The sequence below is a fragment of the Mercenaria mercenaria genome, chromosome 13 (assembly GCF_021730395.1).
Source record: "Mercenaria mercenaria strain notata chromosome 13, MADL_Memer_1, whole genome shotgun sequence".
Lineage (NCBI taxonomy): Eukaryota > Metazoa > Mollusca > Bivalvia > Venerida > Veneridae > Mercenaria > Mercenaria mercenaria.
The window spans coordinates 25171141-25197102 of NC_069373.1; the positions used below are offsets into that span (position 1 = coordinate 25171141).

The following is a 25962-nucleotide window of genomic DNA, read 5'->3' on the forward strand; positions in this document are numbered from 1 at the left end:
TGGAAAAGATATAAGATATATGCAATGAATACATTCAGCAGTCTTACCTTAAAAGAGGACAGGAGAAGATATAAATTCCCTAATCATGAATACATTGAGCTTCTCAAAGCCGTATATTCACAGAGGACAGGAGAAGATATTAGTTCCTTGCAATGAATCCATTCATCTACTCAAAGTCTCACCTCCAAAGACGACAGGAGAAGATATATGTTCCCTGATGATAAATACATTCAGCTACTCGAAGTCTTACCTCCACAGATGATAGGGGAAGATACAATATTCTTTACACTGAATACTTTTAGCTACCTAATCCCTTACCTTCACAGAGTCCATTAACACTACGTCTGTATCCCTGTGGACAGGAGCATATGTAACTTCCCTGACGATTGATACATTCAGCTTGACCTCTACAATCATGTGTCCCTGCTTTACACTCATCAATATCTAAAAAATGAAAAGTGCCATCAATATTCACTATAGCTATATTTATACCTTAGTATTAGTCTCTCTGTCTCATTATCTAAATGTCTGTCAATGTGTACCACTTTCAACCCCTTCCCCTGCTGTCTCTGTTTTATTGTCTGTATAAGGCCATAAGAATCTATATGTCAATACAAGCTTTACCTTTGTGTCTAGCTGTTCATCTTGGTCAGCCTTAGCTGACTCTATTTCACGTATGACTGATGGTTTGTCTGCATGTTTGTCAGTGTCAGTCTGTGCATGCTGTTATGTCAGTCTCTCTTAAATCTGTCTATGTTATGTATCTCTGTCTTGTGTCTGTCTATGCCTGTCTTTGTATATCCATCTCTGTCATACTGGTCTTTTACTGACAATGTATATCTGTCAGTTCTTATATTGCGTTTGACTTTTTATGTTCCTCTGTGTATAATTGTATATGCCTATCCTTGTAAATCTGTCTTTAAATGTTTGTTTTGTGTTGTGCCTATCTTTGTATACTTTTTTGTGTTGTACCTCTCTCTCTATACTTTTCTGTATTGTGCCTATTTCTGTATACTTTTCTGAGTTGTGCCTCTCTCTGTATACTTTTCTGTTTTGAGCTTCTCTCTATACAGGTTTCAGTGTAGTGCCTCTCTCTTTGTATACTTTTCTATGTTGTGCCTCTCTCTGTATACTTATTTGTGTTGTGCCTCTCCCTGTATACCTTTCTGTGTTGTGCATCTCTCTGTATACTTTTCTGTGTAGTGCCTCTCTCTGTATACTTTTCTGTGTAGTGCCTCTATCTGTATACTTTTCTGTGTTGTGCCTCTCTCTGTATACTTTTCTGTGTTGTGCCTCTCTCTGTATACTTTTTATGTTGTGCCTCTCCCTGTATACTTTTCTGTGTTGTGCCTCTCACTGTATACTTTTCTGTGTTGTGCATCTCTCTGCATACTTTTCTGTGTTGTGCCTCTCTCTGTATACTTTTCTGTGTTGTGCCTCTCTCTGTATACTTTTTTGTGTTGTGCCTCTCCCTGTATACCTTTCAGTGACGTGCCTCTCTCTGTATACCTTTCTGTGTTGTACCTCTCTCTGTATACTTTTCTGTGTTGTGCCTCCCTCTGTATACTTTTCTGTGTTGTGCATCTCTCTGTATACTTATCTGTTTTGAGCTTTTCTCTATACAGGTTTCAGTGTAGTGCCTCCCTTTGTATACTTTTTGTGTTGTGCCTCTCTCTGTATACTTTTCTGTGTTTTGCCTCTCTCTGTATACTTTTCTGTGTTTTGCCTCTCTCTGTATACTTTTCTGTGTTGTGCCTATTTCTGCATACTTTTCTGTGTTGTACCTCCCTTTGTATACTTTTTTGTGTTGTGCCTCTCTCTGTATACTTTTCTGTGTTTTACCTCTCTCTGTATACTTTTCTGTGTTGTGCCTATTTCTGTATACTTTTCTGTGTTGTGCTTCTCTTTGTTTACCTTTCTGAGTTGAGCCTCTCTCTGTATACTTTTCTGTTTTGAGCTTCTCTCTATACAGGTTTCAGTGTAGTGCCTCTCTCTTTGTTTACTTTTCTATGTTGTGCCTCTCAATGTATACTTATTTGTGTTGTGCCTCTCCCTGTATACCTTTCTCTGTTGTGCCTATCTTTGTATACTTTTCTGTGTAGTACCTCTATTTGTATACTTTTCTGTGTTTGCCTTTATCTGTATACTTTTCTGTGTTGTGCCTCTATCTGAATACTTTTCTGTGTTGTGCCTCTATCTGTACACATTTTTGTGTTGTGCCTCTCTTTGTATACAGTTCTGTGGGGTGCCTCTCTCTGTATACTTTTCTGTGTTGTGCCTCTCTCTGTATACTTTTCTGTGTTGTGCCTCTCTCTGTATACTTTTCTATGTTGTGCCTCTCTCTGTATACGTTTCTGTGTTGCAGACATCCCAACTTTTTCTGAATGCCAAGTGGGAGTTTTTGCTTTCCAAAGTGGGAGATTGAGGTGTTCAAGTGGGAGATTTTATACCGCGGTAATAATGTTCATGATAACGAAGCTTTTAACAAATCTAATGATAATATAAACTTATTTGCCCTTATAAAATCACTAGTCTTAAAAAAATTCACTTGTCTATATCTTATTATTCATGCATTTTTAATGTTTTGGAACAATAATACATGAAGCCTTCTGTGCAAAATTAAATAGTTATGGCACTTTAAGCACTATGTCTAAATTCAAAACACCACTGAGAATTAAACCTGCACTTTTATTTCTTTTGTTGGAAAGAAGATCCCAGGTGAATTTTACATGACAAACAGTACAGCTGTTAGAACTGTAAAAACAAAATGTATATAGCTAAAAGTTCAAGCAATAGAAAATTTACTGTTTGATTCTCATCCCTGTCAACCAGTATTTAAAACCCTCGCTCAAATACTTTTATTGATCAAAATCCTGTTATCCAAAATTGAATGTCCGGGTATTGTTACACTTTCGTAGATTTGCCTAAATCTCCAGTTAAAAGGATGTGTTTGACAAATTGTTATGAATGCAAAGACAGTTTAACATCATTTGATAGTAAGTGATATTAAAATTTACCATGACATTTCCTCTTATCAAAATGATTTTAAGAGAAATGTTTTTTAAAACCTAGCAGGTTGACTCGGCGACCATCTACTTTCGATTTCAAAAAGTTACAGAAAAAGGTAAAGCCAGTATAATTTCTAATCTAAATTTGATTGAATTTAATAAGATATCTAATGTCTGGATTTTAATTTCAACTGTGACACATTAATCAACACCTGGCTTTGTTAAATCGTGTAATAAACAATAATCAGCACGGGTAGAATAAGGTGCGAAAATATCCGAAAGCTGTTGTTTATTACCGACTCGTCAGTAGTGATACAGTATCAGATAGGCGCAAAGAAGCGGATTATTTCATAATTTTTGTGTGTTTATGTTGTTGTGTTGTGTTTTTTTTTAATCGGGAGATTGAGACTTCTGATCGGGGTGATCGGGTTTTACAACCAGAATCGGGAGAAACCCGATCGGATCGGGAGAGTTGGGATGTCTGGTGTTGTGCATCTCTCTGTATACTTTTCTGTGTTGTGCCTCTCCCTGTATACCTTTCTGTGTTGTGCCTCGCTCTGTATACTTTTCCGTGATGTGCCTCTCTCTGTATACTTTTCTGTGTTGTGCCTCTCCCTGTATACCTTTAAGTGATGTGCCTCTCTCTGTATACCTTTCTGTGTTGTACCTCTCTCTGTATACCTTTCTGTGTTGTGTCTCTCTTTGTATACTTTTCAGTGTTCTGCATCCCTCTGTATACATTTCTGTTTTGAGCTTCTCTCTATACAGGTTTCAGTGATGTGCCTCTCACTGTATACTGTTCTATGTTGTGCCTCTCTCTGTATGCCTTTCTATGTTTTGCCTCTCTCAGTATATTTGTTTGTGTTGTGCATTTCTCTCTGTATACCTCTTATGTTGTGCCTCTCTCTATATACCTTTCCATGTTGTGCCTCTCACTGTATACTTTTTTGTGTTGTGCCTCTCCCTGTATAACTTTCTATGTTGTGCCTCTCCCTGTATACATTTCTGTTTTGAGCTTCTCTCTATACAGGTTTCAGTGATGTGCCTCTCTCTGTAAACCTTTCTATGTTGTGCCTCTCTCTGTATACTTTTCTGTTTTGAGCTTCTCTCTATACAGGTTTCAGTGATGTGCATCTCTCTGTATACCTTTCTATGTTGTGCCTTTCTCTGTATAACTTTCTATGTTGTGCCTCTCTCTGTATACCTTTCTGTGTTGCACTTATCTCTATAAACCTTTCTGTGTTGTTCCTCTCTCTGTATACATTTGTCTTTTGTGCCTGTCTCTGTATAAATGGTTGTGCTATACCGATCACTGTTAATCTTTCTGTGTTGAGCATGTTTCTGTATTTATGTCTGTGTTTTGGCTTTCCCTGTATTAATGGTTCTTTATCTGTTTGTGTTGTGCCAGTCTATGTATACTGTATACCTGTCTGTATCATACAACTCTCTGATTATATGTCTGTCTTACTTCTATCTCTGTATATCTGTCTATATTGTGCCTGTCTCTGATTTGATGTGTTGTTATGCCTGTCTCTTTACATGTGTGTGTATTAAGATTCCCTCTGCATGTCTATCTGTTTTGTGCCCGTCCCTGAATATCTGTCTGTGTTGTAACTGTCTTTGCGCATATGTTTGAGTTGTGCCTAAACATTTATAGCTGTGTGTGTTATCTCTGTCTCTGTTTACCAGTCTTTGTTGTGCCGGTCTCTGTAACCTGTCTGCATTGTGTTTCTCTCTGTCTTGATATGTGTGTTGTACCTGTCTGAGCATATCTCTTTGTGTCATGGCTCTGTGTCTACGTATCTTTAATGCCTGTCTCTGAATATATGACTGTGTTGTGTCTGTCATTGTTTATCTGTAAGTGTTGTGGCTATTTCTGTATATATGTCTTTGTTATGCCTTTAACTGTATATCTTTTTGTCTTGTAAGAGCTGTCACTGTCTATGTATATCTGTTAGAGCGGTGACTGTCTATGTAGATCTGTTAGTGCTGTGTCTGTCTATGTATATCTATTAGTGTGGTGACTGTCTATGTATATCTGTTGGTGCGGTAACTGTATATATGTTAGTGCTGTGTCTGTCTATGTATATCTGTTAGTGCTGTGTCTGTCTATGTATATCAATTACTGTGGTGACTGCCTATGTATATCTGTTAGTGCAGTGACTGTCTATGAATATCTAGTAGTGCAGTGACTGTCTATGTATATCTATTACTGTGGTGAGTGTCTTTGTATATCTGTTAGTGCTGTGTCTGTCTATTTATATCAATTACTGCAGTGACTGCCTATGTATATCAGTTAGTACAGGGACTGTCTATGTATATCTATTAGTGTGGTGAGTGTCTTTGTATATCTGTTAGTGCTGTGTTTGTCTATGTATATCTATTAGGGTGGTGACTGTCTTTGTATATCTGATAGTGCCGTGTCTGTATATGTATATCTGTTAGTGCAGTGACTGTCTATGTATATCTATTAAAGTGGTGACTGTCTTTGTATATCTGTTAGTGCCATGTCTGTCTATGTACATCTATTAGTGCGGTGACTGCCTATATATATCTGTTACTACTGTGTCTGTCTATGCATATCAATTATTGCGGTGACTGCCTATGTATATCTGTTAGTGCTGTGACAGTCTATGTATATCTCTTTGTGCAGTGACTGTCTATGTATAGCTGTTTGTGCTGCATCTGTATATGTACATCTATTATTGTGGTGACTGTCTATGTATATATGTTAGTACTGTGTCTGTCTAAGTATATCAATTACTGCGGTGGCTGCCTATGTATATCTGTTAGTGCAGTGACTCTCTATGTATATCTATTAGTGCAGTGACTGTCTATGTATATCTATTAGTGCAGTGACTGTCTATGTATATCTACTAGTGTGGTGACTGTCTTTGTATATCTGTTAGCGCTGTGTCTGTCTATGTATATCAATTATTGTGGTGACTGCCTATGTACAGTGCAATTGCGATGCTACGAATCGCAATTTAACGAAATACCGGTATACTACGAAAAGGTGTTGTGGTCCCTGCTGCTTTCCTTCTTATTTCTATGTAACAAAGTCGCGGTTTTACGAAAATGCAATTTTACGAAAAATGCGCTCCTACGAATGTATTGTTATCCCCTTGAAGCCTGTTTTCAACTTGTTTAGTTGCGATTTTACGAATGTATCGTCTAAGTTTTCACACCTTCCATAACGGCGTGAAAATGCTTTAGAGTGGAAAGTGTCACTATCATTTAGCTGGGCGTAAACAGTGATTAAAGTGTGAAAACTTGGTAATTAAATTCAAAACACATATGCTGTACACTAAGACACAAGTAAGTGGTTAATTTTTTCTCCTATGACTATCCGATCGGATGGCATACAAGTCACACTTGCTTCGATATCTATACGTCTCAAAGAGTCACTGCATAAAGAAAATGAAACAATATTTAAGGCCTGATCGTCTGTATATTGTCGTTTTATTATACCAAACAATTCAGTATTGGGTATCGGAATATGCAACTGCGAATTTTTTCTCGTGCAATAATGTACCCTGTATATATTTATGTACAGTAAATAAAAAGTGAAGAAAAAGAACAACCCTGTCTACATTCTACATACCATCTGAGTTTAGACTCGAATAAGATTTGTAGTAAACCCAGATGTACATACAAAATTGGTATAAATGATCTCCGATACGAAAATCACATACATAAATATTACGAGTTACGACGTGTAGATATTAAGGTGCTGTATAGCGAAATTTCCTATGCTACGCTCGAACGAAAATGCGATATTACGAAAAAGACGGCCGGTCACTTGGCTTTTCGTAGGATCGCGATTGTACTGTATATCTGTTTGTGCTGTGCCTGCCTATGTATATCAATTAGTGTGGTGACTGTCTTTGTATATCTGTTAGTACTGTGTTTGTCTATGTATATCAATTATTGTGGTGACTGCCTATGTATATCTGTTAGTGCAGTGATTGTATATGTATATCTGTCTGTGCAGTGACTGTCTATATATAGCTGTTTGTGCTGTGTCTGTCTATGTATAGCTGTTTGTGCTGTGTCTGTCTATGTATATCTATTAGTGCGGTGACTGTCGATGTATATCTTTCAGTGCTCTGCCTGTCTTTGTATATCTGTGAAATGCTGTGCCTGTCTATGTATATCTGTAGGTGCTGTGGATGTCTATGTATATCTGTTTGTGCAGTGACTGTCTATGTATATCTGTAGGTGCTGTGAATGTCTATGTATATCTGTTTGTGCTGTGACTGTCTATGTATATCTATTAGTGCAGTTACTGTCTATGTATATCTGTTAGTGCTGTGAATGTCTATGTATATCAATTAGTGCTGTGTCTGTCTATGTATACCAATTACTGCGGTGACTGCCTATGTATATCCGTTAGTGCATTGACTGACTATCCATATCTGTTTGTGCTGTGACTGTCTATGTATAGCTGTTTGTTCTGTGACTGTATGTATAGCTGTTTGTGCTGTGTCTGTCTAATTATATCTATTAGTATGGTGACTGCCTATGTATATCTGTTTGTGCTGTGACTGTATGTATAGCTGTTTGTGCTGTGTCTGTCTATGTTTATCTGTTTGTGCTGTGACTGTGTATATATATCTGTTTGTGCTATGACTGTCTATGTATATCTGTTTGTGCTGTGACTGCCTATGTATATCTGTTTGTGCTGTGACTGTCTCTATATATCTGTTTGTGCTATGACTCTCTATGTATATCTGTTTGTGCTATGACTGTCTATGTATATCTATTTGTGCTGTGACTGTCTATGTTTATCTGTTTGTGCTGTGACTATCAATTTATATCTGTTTGTGCTGTGACTGTCTATGTGTATCTCTTTGTGCTGTGGCTGCCTATGTATATCTGTTTGTGCTGTGACTGTCTGTGTGTATCTCTTTGTGTTGTGACTGTCTATGTATATCTATTTGTGCTGTGACTTTCTATGTATATCTGTTTGTGCTGTGACTGTCTATGTATGTATGTTTGTGCTGTGGCTGCCTATGTATATCTGTTTGTGCTGTGACTGTCTGTGTGTATCTGTTTGTGTTGTGACTGTCTATGTATATCTATTTGTGCTGTGACTGTCTATGTATATCTGTTTGTGCTGTGACTGTCTATGTATATCTGTCTGTGCTGTGACTGCCTATGTATATCTGTTTGTGCTGTGACTGCCTATGTATATCTGTTTGTGCTGTGACTGCCTATGTATATTTGTTTGTGCTGTGACTGTCTATGTATATCTGTTTGTGCTGTGACTGCCTATGTATATTTGTTTGTGCTGTGACTGTCTATGTGTATCTGTTTGTGCTGTGACTGTCTATGTGTATCTGTTTGTGCTGTGACTGTCTCTGTATATCTCTCTCTGCTGTGCCTTTATCTTTATTTATACCTGCACTGTGCCTATATCTGTCTTTATTTGTGCACTTTACCTATCTCTATACAAATATCTATGTTGTGCCTGTTTCTAAATATCAGTTTGTATTGTCTGTATTTTAGTTAATGTTGTGTCTGTCTTTGTATATCAGTTTCTGTTGTGCCTGTCTATGTACATCAGTTGATGTTTTGCCTGTCTGTGTATATCAGTTGATGTTGTGCCTGTCTGTGTATATCAGTTATGTTGTGCCTGTCTGTGTATATCAGTTGATGTTGTGCCTGTATGTGTATATCAGTTGATGTTGTGCCTGTCTGTGTATATCAGTTATGTTGTGCCTGTCTCTGTATATCAGTTGATGTTGTGCCTGTCTCTGTATATCAGTTATGTTGTGCCTGTCTGTGTATATCAGTTGATGTTGTGCCTGTCTGTGTATATAAGTTGATGTTGTGCCTGTCTATGTATATCAGTCTGTGTTTTGCCTGTCTCTGAATATCTGTTTGTGTTGTGTTGTGCAGTGCCTGTCTCTTTATATCATTTTGTGTTGTGCCTGTCACTGTATATCAGTTTGTGTTGTGCCTGTCACTGTATATCAGTTTGTGTTGTGCCTGTCACTGTATATCTGTTTTTACTGTGCATGTCTTTGTATATCTGTCTGTGTTGTGCCTGTCTCTGCAAACTTGTCTGTGTTGTGCCTGTCTCTGTATATCAGTTTGTGTTTTGCCTGTCTCTGTCTACCTGTCTGTGTTGTGCCTCTCTCTGTGCACCTGTTTGTGTTGTGCCTTCTCTGCCTATCTGTCTGTGTTTTGCCTGTCTTTGTATATTTGTCTGTGTTATGCATGTCTCTTTATTTTTGTGTGTTTTGCCTCTCTGTGTACATCTGTCTGTGTTTGTATATTTGTCTGTGCTTTTCCTCTCTCTGTATATCTGTCTGTTTTGTGCCTGTCTCTGCATACTTGTCTGTGTTGTGCCTGTCTCTGTATATCAGTTTGTGTTTTGCCTGTCTCTGTATACCTGTCTGTGTTATGCCTCTCTCTGCATACCTGGTTGTGTTGTGCCTCTCTCTGTCTATCTGTCTGTGTTGTGCCTGTCTTTGTATATCTGTCTGTGTTATGCATGTCTCTTTATATTTTTGTGTGTTTTGCCTCTCCCTGTATATCTGTCTGTGTTTGTATATTTGTCTGTGCTGTTCCTCTCTATGTAATCTGTGTTGTGCCTCTCACTGTATATCTGTTGGTGTTGTGCCTGTCTTTGTATATCTGTCTGTGTTTTGCCTGTGTCTGTATATCTGTTTGTGTTGTTTTGTGCCGTGCCTGTCTCTGTATATCGTTCTTTGTTTTAATTGTTTCTGAATGTCCATACCTTTCTCTATATATCTGTCTGTGCTATGCATGTCTCTCCCTCTGTATATATGTCTGTGTTGTTCCTCTCTGTGTATATATGTCTCTAAACATTTACGATAATTTTCTTATAAAAACTACTTTTGGTTATCAGTTTCATGATTAGAACAAAACTCCTGTGTATCTGTTTGATGCTCGGCTGCTTAGAGATGAGTGCGTAATCCTGTTTCCTTCAAAGAAAAGTGAGGTCAAACATTGCGAAAAAAGTGAAAATTTAATATGAGACGGACCAGGTGTCAAGCTGATTTTTTCTGAAAATGTATATTTTAGTAACCTTATTTTCTCAGCAAAACTTCAGCTTGACATCAGGTCCGGCTCACAATGAAATCGAGCATGTAGTGTGTAAATGGCATGAAAAAAACGGTAAAAGTCACGGACATCGAGCATTTTAAAGGTCTGAGTCGTTTAAATAACTTGGTTTTGAAGCTTTTAAAACTCATAGTTTTAACGATTATGATCTTCTTTTTTGTTTTAGACAGTTAAAATTTCAATTATGGAGATTTCATATTCTAATTATTTCAGGGGCCATTTCGCATATCTTATCATATCTCATCCTTTCATAAAGATCCAGTGTACAATGCAGTCCCTACTGCATACACAAGGTTTTTCTTTGATTTGACCTAGCGATCTAGTTTTTGACCCCAGATTACCCATATTCAAACTTGACTTAGATTTCATCAAGGATACCATTCTGACTAAATTTTATGAATATCCAGTGTATAATGCAGCCCCTATTGCGCACACAAGGTTTTTCTTTGATTTGACCGTGCAACCTACTTTTTGACCTCAGATAAACCATTATTTGAATTTGACCTAGATTTTATCCAGAAAACATTCTGATCAAATTTCATGAAGATCCAGTGTAAAATACAGGCCCTATTGCATACACAAGGTTTTTCTTTGATTTGACCTATTGACCTAGTTTTTGACCCAAGATGACCCATTTTCAAACATGACTTAGATTTTATCAAGGCAATCATTCTATCCAAATTTCATGAAGATCAGTTGAAAAATACAGCCTCTATCGCATACACAAGCTAAATGCTGACAGACAACAGACGACAGACGTCGGACATCGAGCGATCACAATAGCTCAGGTAAGCTCAGGTGAGCTAAAAACAAGATGGCGTCATTTTGAAAAAATGTTTTTTAAAAAGTCTGTCAAAAGTTTATTTAGTCACTGACCTTATAAAGCAAAATCTATTCTACTCCTATGTTTTGCCCTTTATTTCACATGACGGTAGGATAAAAATCCAAAAACATACCAACACATGTCTGTCCATCAGTACCCACTTCAAATCCTGGCCCACACTGCACAGAATCTATACATCTGTAAGAGCCATAGTTGTTCTGACATGACTGGAAATTTCCACATGGGTTAACTCTTGCTTCACATTCATTAATATCTGAAAGTGCATATAATACAAATTAAAAATATTTCTGATCAAATGTTTTAAATGCTAATATAAATTTACTAAACAGTTACACTCTGGGACAGGTATGTTACATCATAAGTCACATCTCAATGAAAGCATGATATTATGTCTCAACAAAAGTTTGGTAAAGAGAAAATGCATCAAAACTTTAACATAGGTGTGGACGTGCAAAGATGCCGACACTGACACCTGGTCCATATACCTCATACTGTTAAACTAAAAACAGATTTATGAATAAATCAAACAAAATTATTACAGAATTTGTTTTTGTGCTATTACAGCATAAACCATCCCAAAATAATCATCAAACCGGCAGACAAAGGTGGAGCAGTTGTTATTATGAACAAATCAGATTACATACGTGAAGGTCTCAGGCAACTAAATGATACTGCATTTTACCGTGAAATACCCCGAGATTTAACCAGAAATATATCACAAGAAATAAATAATTTCCTAAACTATCTTAAGAAACATAACCTCTTACCCCCTTTCCAAATACAATATCTCCAACCTAAAAATTGCCGAACATCGATTTTTTATATAGGTTACCGAAAAATTCAAAATACATAAGAAAAACAATCTGGGTAGACCTATTGTATCGGCATGTGATGGACCAACAGAAAAACTCTCAGAATTTGTTGATCATCATATAAAACCATTAGCACAAAAAGTCCCATCATATATAAAAGATATGAATGATTTTCTATTGAAGCTTAAGGAATTAGGTCATGTACCACCTAAATCTCTTGGTTACAAAAAAAGGCGTTAGATACCAGAACCACGGACACACCAAAAACTTGGATTCTACTTAGGTTTATGATATTTATTCTAAAGAAAACATGTTTTCAATTTAACAAAAAATACTATGAACAGATATCTCAGACATCCCAACTTTTTCTGAATGCCAAGTGGGAGTTTTTGCTTTCCAAAGTGGGAGATTGAGGTGTTCAAGTGGGAGATTTTATACCGCGGTAATAATGTTCATGATAACGAAGCTTTTAACAAATCTAATGATAATATAAACTTATTTGCCCTTATAAAATCACTAGTCTTAAAAAAATTCACTTGTCTATATCTTATTATTCATGCATTTTTAATGTTTTGGAACAATAATACATGAAGCCTTCTGTGCAAAATTAAATAGTTATGGCACTTTAAGCACTATGTCTAAATTCAAAACACCACTGAGAATTAAACCTGCACTTTTATTTCTTTTGTTGGAAAGAAGATCCCCAGGTGAATTTTACATGACAAACAGTACAGCTGTTAGAACTGTAAAAACAAAATGTATATAGCTAAAAGTTCAAGCAATAGAAAATTTACTGTTTGATTCTCATCCCTGTCAACCAGTATTTAAAACCCCTCGCTCAAATACTTTTATTGATCAAAATCCTGTTATCCAAAATTGAATGTCCGGGTATTGTTACACTTTCGTAGATTTGCCTAAATCTCCAGTTAAAAGGATGTGTTTGACAAATTGTTATGAATGCAAAGACAGTTTAACATCATTTGATAGTAAGTGATATTAAAATTTACCATGACATTTCCTCTTATCAAAATGATTTTAAGAGAAATGTTTTTTAAAACCTAGCAGGTTGACTCGGCGACCATCTACTTTCGATTTCAAAAAGTTACAGAAAAAGGTAAAGCCAGTATAATTTCTAATCTAAATTTGATTGAATTTAATAAGATATCTAATGTCTGGATTTTAATTTCAACTGTGACACATTAATCAACACCTGGCTTTGTTAAATCGTGTAATAAACAATAATCAGCACGGGTAGAATAAGGTGCGAAAATATCCGAAAGCTGTTGTTTATTACCGACTCGTCAGTAGTGATACAGTATCAGATAGGCGCAAAGAAGCGGATTATTTCATAATTTTTGTGTGTTTATGTTGTTGTGTTGTGTTTTTTTTTAATCGGGAGATTGAGACTTCTGATCGGGGTGATCGGGTTTTACAACCAGAATCGGGAGAAACCCGATCGGATCGGGAGAGTTGGGATGTCTGATATCTGGAACCACAATGGGCACCAAATGCGCTCCCAGCTATGCAATACTTTTCATGGCGGACTTAGAAAACAGATTCATATTGTCACAAAAACTACAACCTATGATAAGTTGGAGATATATAGATGGTATTTTTATGGTATGGTCACACACAAGCAAGGAATTGACTTCCTTCATGACTGACTTCCTTCATGACGGCCTTAAACAAGTTCCAAGATACAATTAAATTTACTTATGATATCAACGAGAGACGCGCAAACTTTCTAGACGTAACTATCCTAAAAGATGAAGAAGGTAACCTACACACAACACTTTACACTTAACCAACAGATGCACACATGTATTACACTACAGCTCGTTCCACCCTCATCATCAAAAAAGAAGTATACCATATAGCCAGGCAGTACGACTCAGAGGAATTTGCAGCACGGACCAGTATTTCAACGAATGCACGTCACTTCTACAAAAAAATTTAAGCGAAAGAGGATACCCAATAAAACTGATAAAAAAATCCATAAAGAAGGCAGCACAACTTAACAGAAATTCCCTCCTAGAAGCAAACACAGTAACACCACAAACAAAGAAAACGGTCCCGTTCATATATACCCACAATCTACATACACCACCTATCGCTAGAATCCTAAAAAGATTTGAGTACTTACTACATGAAAATGAGACAACTAAGTTTATAAGAAATACCGCCATTATAGCAGTACCAAGACGTTGTTTAAACCTAAGAGCCTCGTTTGTCAGATCAAACTTTAATACAGTAACATTAACTAGTGGGAGTTACCCGTGTGGACAGGACTGTGTTACGTGCAAATTCATGACATGTAACACCGATTTCAAAAGTACCGTCACAGGCAGAACCTACAAAACCCGTGGTCATCATAACTGCAAGAGCACTAGTATAATATATCTTATCACATGCAAAATGTGCAAAATTCAATATGTAGGCCAAACCGGTAACACCCTTAGAGAACGACTTTATGGACACTTGGCAGACATACGCGCCAAAAATGACGTCGAGCCTGTTTCTTGCCATTTTTTGCGTAATAACCATGACGTCAATGACGTCGCGGCAACAGTTATCCAAACAACACTGAAAAACGCAAATATACGTTTGAGAACTGAGGAAACATGGATTTCTATGTTGAAAACAAAAACTCCGAATGGACTGAATCTGATTCAATAATGTACATAGCTAGGAAAGCTACAGAGACATATTTACAATCAACTGGCATTAAAGAAACTCTGAACAGCAAAAAACAAAGAAAAGGCTCACCATATTGCAAGCTTTGTGACATTTGTGGACTATCGTTCGACTCATCCAGCAAATTTTATAGACACTCCAAGAATCACAAAGATGAACCGTTAACAGAAGAAAATATACGATTTGAATGCACTTGGTGCAACAAAACTTTCAAAAGGAAAGAGTACTTAAGAAAACATGCTAAAAGAACATTCCATGTTCAAGATGAGACCAAACTGATTAAACTCTCCAGCAACAAAGCACCGAAAAGACACCTACAACGCATAAGATTCCACCTAAGAACCCTATGTTCAAGATTGTGCCTGGGAAGAAAAAATGGCTAAAAACAACCCCAACGAACACACCCATAAAACAATGTGTTTTCAGGACTCTAAGTCCGATATCACCATTACCACCGTCACCAACCCTAGACTCACTGGACATTTACTTAAGATTTCCACCATACATAAACATGATTCCAGCAAGCAATTCCAGCAGCACAGAGACATTATGTGAAGACGAAACAGGCATGTACTCAGCAGAAAATGAACAAATAATCACTGTAAAGTATATTTATGGAATATTCAAAAACAATAACTAGACTTTGTAAAAGTTTTATTCTAGAGTTACATAAACATGACATTCTGGCAACATTCCAATTTCTCACTATTTTTAGTAACGAATGTTACTATATTTAGAAACAATCATCATACACATGACGGCATATTTATGTACTTTAGCCATATAATTTGTTTATTTATTATCCTGATGAAGACTATTGATTAGTCGAAACTAGAGTTGTCACAGGAGTGACGAATTATACCCCCACAATATGGCCTTGTCACAGAACTAAGCCAATGTCAAAGCCGAACTTGCTTGACCTTTGACCTACTGACCACAAAATCAATAGAGGTCATCTGCTAGTCATGATCAACCTCCCTATGAAGTTTCATGATCCTCTGCCCAAGCGTTCTCAAGTTATTGTCCGTAAAAGGTTTAAATGACCTTTGACCTTTGGAACTCAAAATCAATACTGCTTGACATGACCAACCTCCAGATTAAGTTTCCTGATCCTAGTCCCAAGCATTCTCAAGTTATTGTCCGAAAACTGTTTAAATGTTCCGGGTCACTGTGACCTTGACCTGTGACCTACTGACCTCAGAATCATTAGGGGTCATCTGCTAGTCATAACCAATCTCCCTATCAATTTTCATGATCCTAGGCCCAAGCATTCTCAAGTTATCATCCGGAAACCGTTTAACTGTTCCGAGTCACTGTGACCTTGACCGTTGACCTACAGACCTCAAAGTCGAACTTGACCTGCATTTTATGATGTTACACCTGTGTACCAAAATTTATGATCCTTGGCCCAAGCGTTCTCAAGTTATCATCTGGAAACCATTTAACTGTTCCGAGTCCCTGTGACCTTGACCTTTGACCTACAGACCTCAAAGTCGAACTTGACCTGCATTTAATGATGTTACACCTGTGTACCAAAATTCATGATCCTAGGCCCAAGCCTTCTCAGGTTATCATCCGGAAACCGTTTAACTGTTCAGGGTCACTGTGACCTTGAACTTTGACCTACTGACCCCAAATTCGAACTTGACCTGTTTTTTCTGATGTTACACCTGTGTACCAAAAATTATTTAAATTGGTCAAGCCTTTCTTGAGTTATCATCCGGAAACCATGCAAAACCAACGGACCGACCGGCAAGCTCACTCCTATATACCCCCCCCCAAAAATTTCGTTCTGTGGGGGTATAACTAGTAGATGATATATTAAAATCATTAAAACTTTGTCGGCGTTTGACGTGTTGTCCCTCTTCCTGGTCTTTATTATTCTTTATTACAGCATTAATTAGAGCTGTTTTGAGAAAAGCACATGTCTCCCACAACTGCCTAATCATCTAAATAGTAAGTCAGTCTTTATATACTGTTTACTCATAGAAAATATAGTTTTGGAGTAAGTGTTGGAGTAAGCGGCCTATCGGATAAGTGTTGGAGTAAGCGGCCTATCGGTAATTAAAGGGCCATAATTCCGAAGTACCTGGGCCGATTTGGGTAGTGATCAAACTTGGCTGAGAACTTATTGGCAAACATTTTGTTCAAGTTTGGTGAAGATCAAATGAGAAATGTTTGACTTAGAGTGCGGACAAGATTTTTGACAGACTGACACACACACAGACAGACAGACAGGAGTCAATCAATATGTCTCCCACCACAGTGATGTGGGAGACATAACAAGATGTAAACAAGGAGCTGCCTTCAATAAACGCTTGATGCCCCCGGTGGCATCCTTGTCGATATAAAGGTCAAGGTCAAACTGAGGTCAGGTGATGTATGAAGATGAGGAATGGTCACAGGTTACATCTGTATTAGTATCAATTCATTCTTGTAAGCGGTATTGATGCTAGACGAAACGGTCCCATTTGGTTAACCAAGAGATGGCCCATATAAAGCAACCTAAGTCCAAAATGAGGTCAAGGTCAAACTAAGGTCAGGTGATGTCTGAAGATGAGGAATGGTCACAGGTTACATCTGCATTAGTATCAAGTCATTCTAGTAAGGGGTATTGATGCTAGACGAAACAGTCCCATTTGGTTAACCTCATACAGACGGACGAACAAACGGATGTATGGGGGGACGGACAGACAGGACAATCACTATATGCCTCCTGCATCAGTAGATGCCAGGGGGGGGCATAAAAATCAATATTTTATTACAAACAAATTATTGTTGTCTGTTGTTTTTTTTTAAGAAAACATATTACTTGAAATATATTAGAAACTAGATGTAAGACTTTGGTGCCCCCATTAGTGGTCTGGCGGTATAAAGTCTGTCCCACCTAATTTTTGACCTCAACTTTGTGGACTGATATGAAGAAATGGAACGGGATCAAAGAATATAAAATTTTGAAAAAGTCACCCTCGGAAATTTCAAGGATTTTTGCAACAATTATCTGGTTTTACCGTGTGACTGAATTTCATTTTCTCTATGGCAATTCACTGTTGTTTGTTTATGAACACCATAATAATCGAGGGCTGAGCGCAAAACTATTGTATCTTTTTCTTTATTTATATACAGTTACAATAGTTTCGCGCTCAGCCCACGCATTGCCAAAATTAATATTCTCTATTTTTGTGACTTTCGGGAAATTTCACAGGTTATTCCTAAGGGACATTTCACACTTATTTTTTTACACTTAGCTATTTTTCTTCCATTAAAAACAGATTGGGTTTGAAATAGGATTTACAATTTAGTCTACAAACGAAAATTATGAAAAAAGCTAAAATGAAAATTAGAAAAAGAACTTACTTTGCATGAAAGAATTCTGCCATTAAGTATTCACTGCTATAAATTCCTTAAATCATAATTTCATTTATCCTTAAATCCTTCCAATCGATGTCCAGTTCAATGCACAACTTTCGAAGTCAAAAGTTTTACACAGAAAATCCAGCCAATCATTGAAGAATTTCAGGTAAATAACTGAACTATGCATATGAAACAATATCTTTAATCACAGTATTTTTCAAACGGATAATTCAAGAAAAACCTGTACAATACACAGTTTGCAACTGCTTCAGCCTTCTGAGAATATATAATAGTCTTCTTTACATATTTAACAAGCTCGCCATGACACAATAACTTTTCAACTGCTGAATTTCAATTATGTCATACAAGATATGACACCACTAAATATCTCGAGTGATCAAGTGCATAAGCGGCACGATATGTGGACTCTCTTACATATAGCTACCCTAATGACAATTAATTTAGTTTATTCTATACCTATTTTATCTATCCAATCGCGAACGTTCATTTGCAACACATGACCGTACAATATATTACAGTATTTGGATGCACGTGCGTACAAAAATCCTGTATTTTCTGTATTTGGACGGTTCAGCAGTCCCATGTTAAACATACGATAAAGCCAGAAACGCGTGAAAATGTTCCGAATGTAAATCGGATGAAGTAGGCGCTCTATGTACAGAGTTTGATTATGCGTCTTGAAATCTGGATTTAAAGGTCCATTACTAAGGGAAAGTGAGTTGGCAATTTTTTTCATAGCCAGTGCATAGACTTCTGCAAGACACTAAATAATGAAGATTGGCAGGTCAAAATTTACAGAAGGTCTTTGGAACTCAAAGAAATGTATGTGTATTATGTTGAAATTTCAATGAATCGACAGAATGACCCCCCAGGTCTTTTTAACTTTCTTCATACTTCATAGAAAAATAATTGTACATATACTGCGATTTATTTCGAATTTCTACATACCAACTTTCATTTTCCAATAAAATGAAATAGTTTCTGTGCTTTTTAAAAGAAATTAAAATGTTCACTTTCCTTAGTATTGGACCTTTAATTTGAGTGCTTTAGTTTACAACACACAAAAAATGATTCAAGGGATAACAATGCTATCTGATTTAGATATTAAAACATTCGTTAATAATCAAAAACATAAAAATACAGTAAAAAGGATCATCAGATGTTGGAATATTTGAACTAAAAGAAGCCGTTCCGGACAAAACCTAGAAATTGGTATCAGCCCTGACTGTCTGAATAGCTACCTCAGACGTTTTTATTTAACGGTTAAGAAACAAAATGGAGAAGATTATGAATGGCAGCGGACAGGCGGTCAGCATCCAAAACATGTCTGCTCTATAATTCAGTTTTCGTCGGATCTTCACCAAACTTGCTGACAATGTTTGTGGGCATTACATCTCGGCTAATTTCGATAACCAGCCAAATTGTACCAGGCACTCTTTGATTATAGTCCTTGAATTACTCGAAAAACGGGGAATTTAGCCTTGTACGCTCCTTTAAGTGGAACAGTTTTCGTCCGATCTTCACCAAACTTGCTGACAATGTTTGTGGGCATAATATCTCAGCCAAGTATTATTACCACACAAATCACCAAATGGCTGCTGTAGGAAGGTTGCACCATATTCTTTTTTAATGATGATATGCAGAAAAAACAACATTCAATGAATTACATATATTACGTATGAAGTGAAATAAATATAGAATAAAAAGTTTATTTAAGGTCTAACATTTTTCTGTATAATATATATTTGCACTCATACCAAGCTGGGAAAAACTAGAAAAGGCAGGAATACAATATTCAGTGAAACATTTTTAATTTAAACTATTATTATAGTAAGATAAAAAAGATATAGAATGAAAAGGTTATTTAACATTATACTGTACAATTTGAGATATACTTGGACTCGTACCCAGCTGAGAAAACCATATTGAACTCGCCTAGCGGCTCGTCCAATATGGTTTTCTCAGCTGGGTACTCGTCCAAATATATCTCCGTATTGTACAGAACAATGTTAAATAACCTAATAAAATTGAAGCTAACTGAGTCCCAAATTTAAAGACGGTAAATTAAATTAGCTGTCAGCTGTGCCAGTCTGACTACGTGGATAAAATTTAAGTCAAAGGCGGGCATGGTTTCGGGTTGTTTTAAGTTTGAGCCCTGACCTAAATCTGAGACAAAAAATGTTAAACTGTTTCCTTTATTACATATCAATACTGCTAATTTACAAGAGGGCCAATATGGCCCTATATAGCTCACCTGAGTTTAGTTGCTTGCTTGAACAAATTTCTTTGCTAAATCTTCAAAAACAAGAAAGAAGGTAAGTAGGTCACATAGTCAGTATTAAGATCTATGTGCCAAACTGTCATCCAAATTTCAAGGCTGTATCTTTAAAAAAAAAAAGTAGGTCATATTAATGGTCACTGAAAGTCAGTATTAAGATCGGTGTGCAAAACTGAACATGTCATCCAAATTTCAAGGCTGTATCTTAAAAAAAAAAACAAGTAGGTCAGCAGGTCACATTCATGCTCATTGAAAGTCAGTTTTAAGATCAGTGTACAAAACTGTACATGTCAACTAAATTTCAAGGCTGTATCTTAAAAAAACACGAAAGTAGGTCAGTAGATCAAGGTCAAGTGACCCCTAATCACTTGGGATCATCAGGTAATTTATAATTAAACAGTTTAGAAAATATGAGCTGATAATTTTTAAGTATTTTTTCCTGTTTAACTCATATAACAAGTAACTCCCCGGGCGGGGCCTCTTTTCACCCCAGGGGCATAATTCGAACAATCTTGTTAGTGATCAACTAGGCAATAATACATACCAAATACCAAAGGCCTAGGCCTTGAACTTTCAGACAAGAGCATTTTTTTCCCCTATATAAGTCTATGTAAAACTGGGACCCCCTGGATGGGGCCTCTATTCAACTAAGGGGCATAATTTGAATAATCTTGGTAGAGGACCACTAGGCAATGCAACATACCAAATATCAAAAGCCTGGGCCTTCCAGTTTCAGACAAGAACATTTTTAAAGTTTTTCCTATACAAGTCTATATAAACCATGTGACACCCAGGGCGGGGCCATATTTAACCCTAGGGGGATAATTTGAACTAACTTGGTAGAGAACCACTAGATGATGCTACATTATAAATATCAAAGCCCTAGGCCCTGTGGTTTTGGACAAGAAAATTTTCAAATTTTTTCCATATATAAATCTATGTAAACCATGTGACCCCCAGGGCAGGGTCATATTTGACCCTAGTGGGATAATTTGAACAAATTGGTAGAGAACCACTAGATGATGTTACATTACAAATATCAAAGCCCTAGGCACTGTGGTTTTAGACAAGAAGGTTTTCAAAGTTTTTCCCCATATAAGTCTATATAAACCATGTGAACCCCGGGGCAGTGCCATATTTGTCCCTAGGACAATAATTTGAACAATCTTGGTAGAGGACCACTAGATGATGCTACATACCAAATATTAAAGCCCTAGGCCCTGTGGTTTTGGACAAGAAAATTTTCAAATTTTTTCCATATATAAATCTATGTAAACCATGTGACCCCCAGGGCGAGGTCATAGTTGACCCTAGGCGGATAATTTGAAAAAGTTTGGTAGAGGACCATTAGATGATGCCACATACCAAATATCAAAGCCCTAGCTACTGTGGTTTTGGACACCCTTACAGAAGAAAAAGGCCTGCTGCGTACTCTTGCTGTGTACATACAGCGTATATGATGCGTACATGTGTACTGAAATCAAGGGCTTTAAACAGTACGCAGGATATACACCGCACATACACTGATAGTACGTTTGTAGTACACTTTTGACATGCAAATGAGCTCTGCCGCGTACTACTTGCTGCGTACATGCTGTGGACTACATAGTACACAGGATGTACGCTGGAGGAATTTAGTATGCGGGAAATAGTACGCAGCATGTACCCGGCACATACACTTTTTACATGCAAATGAGCCTGCGGTGTACTACCCCTGCGGCGTACATGCTGTGTACTCCTGTGACGTACATGCTGTGTACTCCTGCGGCGTACATGCTGTGTACTTTTGGCTTGAGTCCTGCAGCGTACATGCTGTGTACTCCTGCTGCGTACATGCTGTGTACTCGTGTGGCGAAACTGCTGTGATAATGTAAATTCCTTACCCCACCAACTTTCGTATGCAAATGCTGATCATTTGGACAGAAAAAAAACAGAAAAAAGATAAGTGACATGCATTAATAAGTATTTACCCTTACCAAAATAATGTAGATTGATGTTATCAAATAAATTAGTATGCTTTTCATCATCCACTTTTCAATGAAATAAATCAATTTTTGTAGCATGTAATTTGGTAAACATTTGAAGAAAATGGCGTAACTGCATCAAGGGGAAACAACTTTAATGCAACTAAATATAAGTGTTATGATTTATTATAGACGATGTGTGCGTAGTATGTATTTATTTTGATTAAAATCCATCTGAGAACAATCTAGGACTGGAATTATATAAGCATTTATACACTTTTACGTCCGTAAAAAGTAGCGCACCAAAAAATTTTGGATTGATTTTTTCCAATGGGGCGAGCGCAATTAGCCAAAAACGTTCTGAAAATATACAAGCGGCAAATCCAATGAACAACTTTTTAATTTGTTAAGGCATTAATGATTTAACATAATGAGCATTAAAGCCTTCATAAAACATGATAGAATGGTGTTTTGCTTAAGAGTATTCAAATAACAGTGAGCTATTAATTCTTCTCATTCGGGCGGTGTTAACTTGAGGCATTATCTTGGTAATTATTTCATGTATTACAAAATGTAATGCAACGAAGTTCAAATAAGACTTTTCAATTATCCAAGTTAGAAAGCTCCAGGATTAATTCAAAATGAAAAAGAATACATTTTTACACTGCATGCAAGGTGCAGCTCAGAAATCACTAAGATGTAAGCTTCACAAATGAACATTGCAAATAGTTTGGCAAATTTTCATTGTTCAGAATACCGGTAATCTGAACTATTCTATGCTATTAAGATAAAAGTTACTTGGAAATCAAGTTCTTGCTTCAAAAAAAAAAAAATGTACAAATCCTTCCTGCATGAAGTGTACTACAGACTTTTACCTAAAAAAATTCAAAGTATAAACACCAAAAGAAAATGAACAAGTCCCTCCCGCGTATATGAAGTTTACTTCAGACTTTAACTTATAAAAAAGAAACTAAGTATAAATGCCAAAAGAAATTGTACAAGTCTTTCCCGCATATATGAAGTGTACTGCACAAATTTCAAAGAATCTGCGGTGTACATGCAGTGTACTATTTTCTTGTACAAGTCCCTCCTGCGTACATGCAGTGTATTCCTTAAATTTTCAGAGTCTGTGCTGCGTACTTGAAGTGTACTAGTGACCTCCTGCGTACATGCTGTGTACTCGTCGAAATAGTACGCGGCATGTACGCGGCATGTGGTGTATGTAAAATGTACTCCTTTGGCGTACTACTGTGTACGTGGCATATACACAGCAAATACGCAGCATGTACGCCACAGAGGCTTGCTTCTGTAAGGGCAAGAAGACTTTTAAAGTTTTTCCTTCCGGTTGCCATAGCAACCAGACTTCTGTATGGAATTCAATTCTTTGAACAATTTTTAAAGAGGATCATGTAAGGAACATCCCTGTGAAGTTTCATCAAATTTGGATTGGTGGTTTAGGAGGAGATGTGTTGACGGACATCGGATGATGGACGACAAAGGACGCCGGACAATCACTGACCACAAAAGCTCACCATTGAGCACTTTGTGCTCAGGTGAGCTAAAAAGAAAACATGTAAAAAGGGATTTTTCTATCACTGACAAAAACAAACTACCTTCACATTACTAGTTACGGAACGTGCGTTATATTTATAAATTCAAAATTTTGACTTCTTTTAAAGACTGTCAAAGATCATCAAAGGATATACATTGGCTCACATTTAATTCATGTTTACACCAACTCACATAATACAATCAGACAAATAAATGTCACATAGAAAATTCAAGAATAATAGGCTGTATAAAAAAAATTAAACCATTTGAAAAATATAAAGATGTATGATGATGCACAGATTGATACAAACTTTAGTTTCGAAGATTATTGAAATTTCATTAAATATTTTAAATAACCCGCATTAAGGATGTCTTATAAATAAAGCGGCAATTTATTTGTTTTTAAATTAGAATTTTAACAGTGTAGTATGGTGGCTGATTTCTGCCATTTCGTGTTTTCACCCTGTAACCCTGTAAGACGAAAACACGAGAATTAATAAGTTAAAATGGTGGGGGCACGGGGCAAAAACTCGCTACTTAGTGGAAGCGCGGAGCGAAAAATCATTGATTAGCAGGATTTAGTAACTGGTATATTGGGGGCGTGGGGCGATGCTTAAATGTCGAGTTTTCACACCGCACCCCCAACATTCCAGTTACTAAATCTCAACTTTTCGCTCTGCAATCCCGCTAATTAACGTGTATTTGCTCTGCGACCCTGCTAAAAAGCGAGTTTTCACATCTCCCCTCCTCCCACCCCATTTTAAAAGAGGGAAAAATCTAAATCTTGTCATATCTCATCAAATCTCGTCAAAATAAAATACAGAGTTCATACAGAACTTGACTTGAGGTGTGTATTATTGCATTAATTATGATCCCACTTTGTGAGATGAGCAGGCTTTTCTAAAGCAAAAAGCACTGTAATATTGAATGTTTCTGGTTTGAATGTTTCTGGTTTCAGAGTCATTTTAGGAAAATAATAATTTTGCCAATTCGCACCTTGAACGACCAAAAGGGGGAGTAATTTTGTCAATAAAATCTGTAAAAACAAGAGCTGTCTCATGACAGCGCGCTCGACTATTCGAAGAATTGATTGAAGAATGGGGTCAAAATATTTCCACGGATATATATTCAGACAAAAGAAATAAATAGATTAGACAAACAATGTTCCTGTATTACTTTGATTTCGATAAGTCTTGCACTAAATGGCAATATATGAGCCAATTTCAAAGTCCAAAAAGGGCCATAATTCAGTCAAAATAGTTATGTATGCTTGCCTACAGATGGAAATTATAATGATAAACAAGTGTTCAAAGTTTAAAAGCTATATGTCAAATAGTTTTGACAAAACATGGACTTGTATGAAAACAGAACCAATTTCAAAGTCCAAAAAGGGCCATAATTCAGCCAAAATAGATGACAGAGTTATGTTCTCTTTCCTACAGACAGACACTATTATACTAAACAAGTGATAAAAGTTTCAAAGCCATATGTCAATCACTTTACAAAAAATATGAACCGGTTCGAAAAACTTAACCAAGATTTCTAAGTCAAAAGGGGCCATAATTCAGCCAAACTCCTTGATGGAGTTATGTGCTCTTGCCTATAACTGGACATGGTGATGGTAAACAGGTGCTGAAAGTTTCAAAGCTTTATCTCAAAAGACTTTGTCAAAATATGAACCGGTACGAAATATTAACCCAGATTTCTAAGTCAAAAAGGGCCATAATTCAGCCAAAATCCTTGATGGAGTTAAGTGCTCTTGCCTATAACTGGACATGGTGATGGTAAACAAGAGTTGAAAGTTTCAAAGCTTTATCTCAAAAGACTTTGTCTAAATATGAAGTGGTACGAAAAACTTAACTAAGATTTCTAAGTCGAAAGGGGCCATAATTCAGCCAAAATCCCTGATGGAGTTATGTACCCTTGCCTATAACTGGCCATGGTTATGGTAAACAAGTGTTGAAAGTTTCAAAGCTTTATCTTAAAAGACTTTGTCCAAATATGAACTGGTACGAAAAGCTTAACCATGATTTCTAAGTCAAAAGGGGCCATAATTCAGCCAAACTCCTTGATGGAGTTATGTGCTCTTGCCTATAACTGGCCATGATGATGGTAAACAAGTGTTGAAAGTTTCAAAGCTTTATCTCAAAAGACTTTGTCAAAATGTGGACTGGTACGAAAAACTTAACCAAGGTGTGACGCCGACGCCGTGGTGAGTAGGATAGCTCTACTTATTCTTCGAATAGTCAAGCTAAAAATCCCTTGGAAGCACAGAATGCAACCAAAAAAGAATAATAGCAGACTCTGTGTGTCTGTTCGTGAGAGATAATAAAATGTAGGA

The 25962-nt window shown here is 36.8% G+C and overlaps 1 protein-coding gene across 3 annotated transcripts in view; it reads right to left on the bottom strand.

Moving 5' to 3' along the window:
* Positions 1 to 25962, bottom strand: part of LOC123529305 (fibulin-1-like) — a 298235-nt gene that overhangs the window by 96772 nt on the left and 175501 nt on the right. For all 3 annotated transcript variants that reach the window (XM_053521359.1, XM_053521357.1, XM_053521360.1), the window contains 2 exons: positions 11060 to 11200; positions 319 to 444 (listed from right to left, as the gene is read on the bottom strand). In XM_053521359.1, the coding sequence (XP_053377334.1) occupies positions 319 to 444; positions 11060 to 11200 (267 nt within the window). The remainder of the gene's footprint in view (positions 1 to 318; positions 445 to 11059; positions 11201 to 25962) is intronic.